This window comes from Haliotis rufescens, unplaced genomic scaffold (genome assembly GCF_023055435.1).
Source record: "Haliotis rufescens isolate VD_foot unplaced genomic scaffold, xgHalRufe1.0.p SCAF_2, whole genome shotgun sequence".
Taxonomy (NCBI): Eukaryota; Metazoa; Mollusca; class Gastropoda; order Lepetellida; family Haliotidae; genus Haliotis; species Haliotis rufescens.
The window spans coordinates 35894781-35904715 of NW_025963890.1; the positions used below are offsets into that span (position 1 = coordinate 35894781).

The 9935-nt window shown below is 43.0% G+C and overlaps 1 protein-coding gene across 3 annotated transcripts in view; it reads left to right on the forward strand.

Annotated features, from left to right (window-relative positions):
* Positions 1-9574, forward strand: part of LOC124113094 (protein patched homolog 1-like) — a 66191-nt gene extending 56617 nt beyond the window's left edge. For all 3 annotated transcript variants that reach the window (XM_046473351.2, XM_046473352.2, XM_046473353.2), the window contains 5 exons: positions 4032-4131; positions 4610-4867; positions 5229-5331; positions 5873-5983; positions 6703-9574. In XM_046473351.2, the coding sequence (XP_046329307.1) occupies positions 4032-4131; positions 4610-4867; positions 5229-5331; positions 5873-5970 (559 nt within the window). In that variant the 3' untranslated portion in view covers positions 5971-5983; positions 6703-9574. The remainder of the gene's footprint in view (positions 1-4031; positions 4132-4609; positions 4868-5228; positions 5332-5872; positions 5984-6702) is intronic.
* Positions 9575-9935: the final 361 nt, after the last annotated feature.

The following is a 9935-nucleotide window of genomic DNA, read 5'->3' on the forward strand; positions in this document are numbered from 1 at the left end:
AGGCTCCGCCACCCACTACCAGGCTCCGCCACCCACTACCAGGCACCACCAACCACCCACCTCCAGGCACCCTCTGTGTACTGCGTGTACCAGACTCCCATGTGTGTGCCAATATTGTCCAGTATTCATTGCTCACTCTTATCGTTACTGTGTTCAGAATCTAATTCACTAAGCCACAGTGAAGTCATACAGGCAATGTTTCTGGGAAGAGTAAGGTGTAGGGAGATTAAAGTTTTGAAAAGGGAAAGACTTGACTCTGCCAATGCTTGTTAAAAGATGAAAAAAGTCGTGATTGGGACATCGCTGGATGTTCCCTCTGACGAGGCTTCCCAGAGGTGAACTGTTCAATTTGTCAGTAGGCAGTCGCTCCAGTCTCCTCCCTAGCTGGGAGAGGGAGAAGAACATATTACAAAGGCAAAGTGCCAGGTCTATTTTTGTCGGGTCCCCCTTCAAGTCGGAGGCCCAGGGTGAGGGAAGACGAGAGGCCCAGGCCTGATGTTGCGGGATTCTTGCAATTGGCATTCATTTGGATATTAATGCCGGCTGACTGTGTGGTCTTGCAGGCAAGCTTGATAAGATGCCACTCTCTCTAAATAAATATGGCCGCTGTGTTTACTGGCCAGGCTGGATGGAACTCCTCACTGTCAGGGCTGTTTGTACAAGTGCTGCGGGGAGTTTGGGGAGGGGGAGCATGTGAAGCAGGATGGGGTGGGAGAGTAAGGCTGGACTGGGTGGGAGGGTAAGGTAAGGCGGGTTGGGAGGGTAAGGCTGGGGGGTGAGTTTGAGAGGGTGGGCAGTACGGGGTGGGGGAGAGTTTGACGGGGTGGGAAGACATTTTGATTGGGTGGGGGAGAGTTTGACAGGGTGGGCAGTGTGGGGTGGGGGAGAGTTTGACGGGGTGGGCAGTACGGGGTGCGAGAGAGTTTGACAGGATGGGCATACGGGGTGGGGGAGAGTTTGACAGGGTGGGCAGTATGGTGTGGGGGAGAGTTTGACGGGGTGGGAAGACAGTTTGATTGGGTGGGGGACAGTTTGACAGGGTGGGCAGTATGGGGGTTGGGAGGACAGTTTGACAGGGTGGGCAGTATGGGTTGGGGGAGAGTTTGACAGGGTGGGAAGACAGTTTGACAGGGTGGGCAGTATGGGTTGGGGGAGAGTTTGACAGGGTGGGAAGACAGTTTGACAGGGTGGGCAGTATGGGTTGGGGGAGAGTTTGACAGGGTGGGAAGACAGTTTGACAGGGTGGGCAGTATGGGTTGGGGGAGAGTTTGACGGGGTGGGAAGACAGTTTGACAGGGTGGGCAGTATGGGTTGGGGGAGAGTTTGACAGGGTGGGAAGACAGTTTGACAGGGTGGGCAGTATGGGTTGGGGGAGAGTTTGACAGGGTGGGAAGACAGTTTGACAGGGTGGGCAGTATGGGTTGGGGGAGAGTTTGACAGGGTGGGAAGACAGTTTGACAGGGTGGGCAGTATGGGTTGGGGGAGAGTTTGACAGGGTGGGAAGACAGTTTGACAGGGTGGGCAGTATGGGTTGGGGGAGAGTTTGACGGGGTGGGAAGACAGTTTGATGGGGTGGGGGAGAGTTTGACGGGGTGGGAAGACAGTTTGACAGGGTGGGCAGTATGGGGTGGGGGAGAGTTTGACGGGGTGGGAAGACAGTTTGACAGGGTGGGCAGTATGGGGTGGGGGAGAGTTTGACGGGGTGGGAAGACAGTTTGACAGGGTGGGCAGTATGGGGTGGGGGAGAGTTTGACAGGGTGGGAAGACAGTTTGACAGGGTGGGAAGACAGTTTGACAGGGTGGGCAGTATGGGGTGGGGGAGAGTTTGACAGGGTGGGAAGACAGTTTGACAGGGTGGGAAGACAGTTTGACAGGGTGGGCAGTATGGGTTGGGGGAGAGTTTGACAGGGTGGGAAGACAGTTTGACAGGGTGGGCAGTATGGGTTGGGGGAGAGTTTGACGGGGTGGGAAGACAGTTTGATGGGGTGGGGGAGAGTTTGACGGGGTGGGAAGACAGTTTGACAGGGTGGGCAGTATGGGGTGGGGGAGAGTTTGACGGGGTGGGAAGACAGTTTGACAGGGTGGGCAGTATGGGGTGGGGGAGAGTTTGACGGGGTGGGAAGACAGTTTGACAGGGTGGGCAGTATGGGGTGGGGGAGAGTTTGACAGGGTGGGAAGACAGTTTGACAGGGTGGGAAGACAGTTTGACAGGGTGGGCAGTATGGGGTGGGGGAGAGTTTGACAGGGTGGGAAGACAGTTTGACAGGGTGGGAAGACAGTTTGACAGGGTGGGCAGTATGGGGTGGGGGAGAGTTTGACGGGTTGGGAAGACAGTTTGACAGGGTGGGCAGTATGGGGTGGGGGAGAGTTTGACGGGTTGGGAAGACAGTTTGACAGGGTGGGCAGTATGGGGTGGGAGAGAGTTTGACAGGGTGGGAAGACAGTTTGACAGGGTGGGCAGTATGGGGTAACTGGGGTGGTAAGGGAAAGTGAGTGAGGATGGGGAACTGTTATCATTACCAAACTTGACCAGGTGGGGTTCTATCCTCAAGACTGGTACTATTCTCTGGTCAGCTTTGAAAGGTTTCTAAACCTACCCTAGTTTTGGCAGAAGAGAATGTCTAAATAATTGGAAATTTTCGACCAAAATGATAATCGTTGGTGTTTGCTGTCTTCTTGTCTGATTCACAACCATGAGCTGAGAGATTGTATTGGATGTCGGAGCTACTACAAACAGCTCTCCACATAAATATAACAGTCCCCTCATGGAGAGAGTGACACTGGAGACTTTGATGGCATTCCAAACACTGCTGCCTTATCTTGACATATTTGTTCCTCTTTTTATGATATAAAAATGCTTTACAACCGATAAATCCATTCAGAAAGTGAGATTTTTTGTCAAATTGACTAATTTTTAATGTCATAAAGTTAGATTCCAGAATAAAATTGTTTTTTAAAAAAAGCCAATTTTGTTTCCCACAAGGGGTGACTTCCCCTTGAGCCCATTCTTCACTGATGTGGTAAATGCACATCCCACATGGGGGCTGCCTGCAGCAATTCAGCCTTTAGCCAAATGGAATCTGTAAAGCCTCGGGGCCATTGGCTGAGGGTAGGGACCCCCCCTGTGGGGACAGAAGAGGCCCCGTTTATTTGTCATTTCGTCTGCTACATTTCACTGACTTTTGACAGATTGGATAATAATTTTGCAAGACCTGAAAAGAAAATTAAAACTATTTCTGTACGACTAATTGAACCTTTCAGCTTAAGTTGAAGAAATTACAAACAAGCTAGCGATCTAAGTTCAGAATGTCTGACCTCAGGTTTGTGTGCATTCACAGGTTTTCTATGGTTGTTTTTTGGACCCCCTCTGTATGGTTTAAGAGAACCCTTTTAGCATTGTTTAATACAAACAGTGATGAGGAAAGTGGAATGAGCCTGATCGGAATGAAGGGTGCAAGTTTTTGTGGCCTGTAGAGAGTTTTTATGAAAGAATTTAAGCAGATAAGCAAAATGCTTATCTTAGCTTAAGCAGCCAAGATAGTTTTGAGTTTGTTGTAGCTGCATTATCATGTACACAAGCACTGTATACATCGAGACTTATATTTACTGATTCTTGTGTTGGACTAATTACTAGGAAATAGAAAACCAGTTTTGAGTTTCATGTTTAATGTATACAACTCAAAAGAAGAAGAACGGGTTGTTTCATATGACTATAGTTAATCTGGCATGTCAGTGACCTGCTATAGTCATAGGAACAATCGTGTCTCTTTAACTTCTTTTGAGTTGTTTATCACTTGGTGTTTTTTTTTTAATATGGTATGGCCAACTGTTTATAAATACAGATAGCCATCAAGACAGTCAGACAGTGTCTCTCTTTAGCAACGTTCATCAGTCAAAGGGAAGTTAGTACATATGCATGGAAATATTCATCAGTGTCATCAGTGATTCTGGGTGTGAAAATGTGTCGTTGACGTAGAGATTAATAAGTGAGTTGTTTTCAAAATGGTAATAGAAGTGTTTGTTGGTTCCAGGTACTTCTTCAATGTGTTGGCAGCGCTGGTTGTGATTGGAATGTTCAATGGATTGCTGCTTCTTCCAGTCCTGTTGTCCTTCCTAGGGCCGAAGGGAGAGGTGAGTGGAATTATGTAGTCAGGCCACACCAGTGACTGCTGTGCTGAGTTCCTTCATGCAGAACACCCAGGTTTGAATCCCATGTTTGTAAATTTTGCAGCCCTTGAGACATTATGACAATTTCTAAAAGCTATAAAGCCAATTTAACTTAACTTCTTCACTGGTGGCCCATTTCTGGTGTCCTCTGTTGTGTTATTGCCAGAATATTGTTAAAAGCTGCATAAAACGCAACTCACTCACTCTTCACTGGAGATATCGCAAACAACCACAAGCCACTGCTCTTCACTGTGGAGGTGAAAATGATCAAAGGGAGATAACTCTCACTGTTCAAGCTTTCCCTTTTATGAATTCATGTTTCATTTATGTTACAAGGAAAATGTTGGTCTTCAAATGCTTGTGTGTGTATATTTCCTGTGGAAGTCCATTCAGGTTCATAGATATTTACTCAGTTATTTAAAGTTGATATTTCCTTTTCCAGGTGATACCAAAGGATGATCCTGATCGCCTGGCTACCCCAACACCCGAGCCGTCTCCAAGACCACGAGATCGCCCACTGCGATCACAGCGAGGTCGCGTCTATCCCAGACTGCCTTCTGATATTTCTCTCAGCACCATTACGGAGGAGCCCACGCAATACTCCTCCCATGAAATTATAGTCCAACCTGAGGTTGTCGTGGAAACGACGATGATTCAACAAGGAGCGAGTGGTGGAAACAGTAATAGTGGCAGTAGAAATGTGAGTTTCATAATGGGTGTAATTTTCATTCTAGCCTAAACGTTTTAAAGTTAACAGGATCTCGATATTTGAATATACTGCTCTTGTGTCAATTTGCGGTTCTGGGTGCCGTGGCCTGATTTGGGGATCTAACTCCAAAATTATGTTTGTAATCTTTGGTGTGTCAGCACCTTACCTGTAGTCACTGGTGTGAATGAAGTTGTAAACATGTTTAACCTTTCCTCCCTACACTGAGCTAATCCTGAAGGATTGGTAAAAGCAGTGTCATTGACCAGATGGCTTGCTAAATATGTATATTGTGAGTCAATGTCATTCAACTTGTCCATGTGGATTTTACATGTTTTTCTTTCTCTTACCCTAGAATTCCCCACCCACATCGGCCTCGTCCACTCCGCCACCCAAACATGTGACGAGGGTCAAGGCTACTGCCACAGTCAAAGTAGAAGTACACACGCCTCTTCCAGGTAAATCTACAAAACTCATTATAATTCCCGACTTGCAACAGAGCCAGGCGCAGCGCTATCCCAATCTTGCTACAGTGCTACACACTCCATATCAGTCCAATGATGGTTTCAATGCAAGGCTCATAATGCCATGTTTGCTAAAATGCAAGATTCGTATACAACTCTCATTAAAGTGCCCAGACTCATTATAATGCCAGACTCATTAAAGTGCCAATTTAATTATTCTTCTAGACTTTAAAAAACAGAAACAACACAATTCCACTCCTTGAAATGTTGACTATTATACCACCCTTGTTATGGTGCCAGATTCATTATAATGCCAGTATTCAATGCATTATGAACTCAACTACAATGTCAGGCCAAGTCTGGGACAGAACTTTCTTTTGTTTTGTTTGTTTGTTGTTTAACGCCACACTCAGCAATACTCCAGCTATATGACAGCGGTCTGTAAATAATCGAGTCTTGACCAGACAATCCAGAACTTTCTTTTGAGTACTTTGTTGATGGCTGTATTGACGTATTTGCCATGATTGTGTTTCAGGAACAGTAGACCAAGAAAGAAGTTTCAAAAGCAAAAGGCGAAAGCTGAAAGAACTTGAAACTGCCAATAACTCCGACTCTGATGAAAGCAAGTGCTAGTACATCACTACAAGTAAGTCAGACTTTACTTGCTTGTTAGTCTAGTTCCAGGTAACTAGTTGTAAATGTACAAAATGTTCCAGATATACAAAACCATTTCTCGTCTGTTTTCCCTTACATGCCATGCATGTTGAACCTGTTCATTTTGATACCCATGGTTATTGAACCTATTCATCATTGGTATATACAGTTATTGAACCATCAAACCTGTTCATGGTTGGTATATACAGTTATTGAACCATTAAACCAGTTCATGGTTGGTATATACAGTTATTGAACCATTGAACCAGTTCATGGTTGGTATATACAGTTATTGAACCATTGAACCAGTTCATGGTTGGTATATACAGTTATTGAACCATTAAACCAGTTCATGGTTGGTATATACAGTTATTGAACCATCAAACCTGTTCATGGTTGGTATATACAGTTATTGAACCATTGAACCTGTTCATGGTTGGTATATACAGTTATTGAACCATTAAACCAGTTCATTGTTGGTATATACAGTTATTGAACCATTGAACCAGTTCATGGTTGGTATATACAGTTATTGAACCATTGAACCTGTTCATGGTTGGTATATACAGTTATTGAACCATTAATCCTGTTCATGTTGATATCCATGGTTATTAAACCTGTTCATGTATTACTTTCAAATGTGTATTAATTTGATGCTTCTGAAACCTTCAAAGTATTTAAATGTAAAAAACGTGTTTCTTTGTGTTTCAGAAGTGTGATCCTGTGTGGCAATGGTGCTATTTCTGTGACTGTATTAGGATACACACAGGAAGAAATGGACAGACCAAGCAAGTGACAGCCTTCAGTTGTCAACTCTCTGGAAGTGGCTTATGCTTTCTTGGCAGTCCTGGATGGCAGCTAAGTGGGCGTCGGCCGATCAGTGTTTGGTCACTGGACCCTTGCACTTGTCCACTCACATTCACTGCGATACTTTAACTAATTTCTCAGGAGAAGTGGGAAGATGGAGTGGACGTGAAAGTTGTGAAATTACGTGAACTTTGTATGAACATTCACATGCTAATTAAATGAAGATGTGCATGTGAAACATACGTGAAATGAGCGTGCCATTGACGCTTGTTGTTGCCCAGACCTAGCTTGGAGGAAGGGCAAAGTGTGGAAACGGGTTGCAATATGCAAGTGCTGGAGTTACGGGGGAGGAGTGCACTTGGATTACTCAAAGACAGTGACTTTTATGCCAAAGGTGCATCTCATATCTACAAATGTGATATTTTTTTTAATGCAGTTTTAAAACTGATTATGAGCCCAAAGACCTAACTTCAATGTCAAACTTCAAATTCAGGAATCGAACCAATGGATATGGACGTATAGTGACAGACATGGTGAGCATTGTGGCCAGTTATGCAATGGCAGATAGTGCCAGCAGGTTGATGGCAGTGCTCAATGATGAACAGGTGGAAACTTTCATGCTAGTTTGGTGTTTTTACGGGTACCTTCTTTGCCTAAAGGGCAGAGATCTGCACACAGAGAACTTATTGACGAAGTTCGACGTCAACTATCCAGGGTCTAGATACAATGTTAGTCAGTAAGATTGTCATTCACCAAAACTACCTTATTTATTTATGAACCCAAAACATGGACATTTTTCGTATGCAGCCAGAGAAGGAGTTATCTCCCTTGTTTATGCTGGTCACATGACTCGTTCTCTGGTTGTCATGGCGAAGATGGATGTTTGTGTTATTTGTAAAATATTGTATGTAGAACATGTATAGTGATATTGTTATGAAAACCTTGTACAAAGTATTGATGTAAATTTTCAACCTCGTAAATTGTCCGTTTCGCAATGAACGAATCTACACGGACAAAAGGCAAGATGACATTGTTGATTCATTTGTTATTTGTTTATGTATATTGCAAACTGGTGAGGCTTTGACAGCACTCGCCTTTGAATATATACTCGGGCACATCTTTTTGCAAAAAGTTGAAAAATGAGTTAATAGTATTAAAGATGTAAGTTTCTTTATGACAAGGAACATAAACATGAAAAAAGCCAGTAGTTAATATTTAATTATTTTTTTATAGTGTTCTGGAAATTATAATCATATATAATGGGATTGTCAAGGCCAGTATCTATAGTAAGTAGTATTGCAGCTATTTTCTCCTATTTTAAAGACATTTGGTGTATAATTTACTAAAATATTCATATATTTATATATATATTTTTAAAATGGTTACTTTTGTTTCTGATTTGCAAAAACGATGTGCCCACTATCATTATTGAAGGGCATTATCCTTTTACCTCTCTGAAAGCAATGCATAATTTCTTGGGGAATCTCCAAGAGAATTCTCCCTTGAAATACTCGTAGTATACTCTTTTGTATTGTAGAAAAGTCTGTAAGATACATTGAGATATTTGTTAACAAAAGTTGTTCAATAATCTACACAGTTACAAATCCATGAAATCCTATTTTACACTTTTTTAGCCTTTGTAAATAATGATGAAGATATTTTGGGGTGGGAAGCAATCTTTATCAGGACATTGTGTATGTTTCATTAGATGAAATTATGCCCTTGTAATGTATGACTGAGAGATTTGAATGAATGGTTTGAGAGTATAATAAACGTCTACTTCAGCGGACTGCGTCAAGCTTCAACCAAAGATATCTACCTATCTCTGCCTGTCCTTGGACAGACATATGGCCCCGTTCACTTTGTTGTTATTACAAAGACAAAGTCGTCAATTTTACCCTCAAAATACCTCCAGTTTCTTATTTTTCCAATGTTTATGCAATCTTTAATGTTTTTATTCAATATGAAACAAAATAATTAACATTTCAAAAAATGTTAATTCCAAAATAAATTATTATTATTATTATTTCTGTTTGGATCAAATGAAATCCATCCTTCGTGCATTTATGGATAAACCTCATGAAATACAGCAGACACAAATAACATTCATGTTTGTCTCTCCCTCCCCCAAATGTGTGACGGTCAGTTTAAATCATAATGGACAACAGCCTTGACTACTGAGATGGGCTGTATGTCCTTTAAGATTTGTCCAGATTGTGTTAAGGGGGATAGCACTGTCAGTACATTTGGTTTACATCAACCGTTTGCAGTCATTCATTTCAGTATTATCATGAAACTAACCAGTAAATGAATTTTTGAATAAGGTCTCTACCCAGGTATCAAATCTTGAGATTATCATAAAAGATTTCAAATTTAATCCAATCCCACCTAGAATGCATTATATGCTGCTGAAACCAAATGTCATGACAGAATCGCAAAGTAATATTACCCAAGTCAGGTGAATTGAATAAAAACTATATATGAGTATAAATATGTGTATTCCTGTCCTGGGCCCCCAGGAAGGCCCCTACCCTGTATACAGCTTTGTTAATTTATATCAATGGTCCCTGGACCGGGAATAGGGCAGTGTTGAGCATTATTAGCATGGGAGTGGTCGGCCTGGGGGGTGGGACTGGGTGGCTGTGATAGGCCTGATGTAGCTAATCACTTTAAGATGTACAGTATAGGGATGTATAACTATGGTCATCGTGTCCCCCATCGCAGGGGCAGCCACATTGGCAACTGAGTATAAAGAATAAAAAGTTTGTAAAAATAACTTGTATTTCGTGTCTATTTCAAGAGATGGAGAACCTTGACATTGGCAGTCTGGATATTGGGATTGTGTTGTTTTAGCCGTGATTTTGTTTTAACTCACTTTAACAAGGGATGGATGAATATCTGGATTTTGCTCATGGAGCTACCGAGGTTTGATTGCCCATATGAGGAGAGGGTGTGAAACCCATGTGTCCCCTGCCCTCGTGTGGCTGGGATATTGCCAACTGCAGCCAACTGCAGTCAACCACGCAACCGTTTGAGACTTTCATTGGTTACACCTTGGGCATCATCGCATCCACTCGTCATGGGTTTAAAGGAAGCATCTACTCGTGGCTTTGAATGAAGGATCCATTCATTGTGGC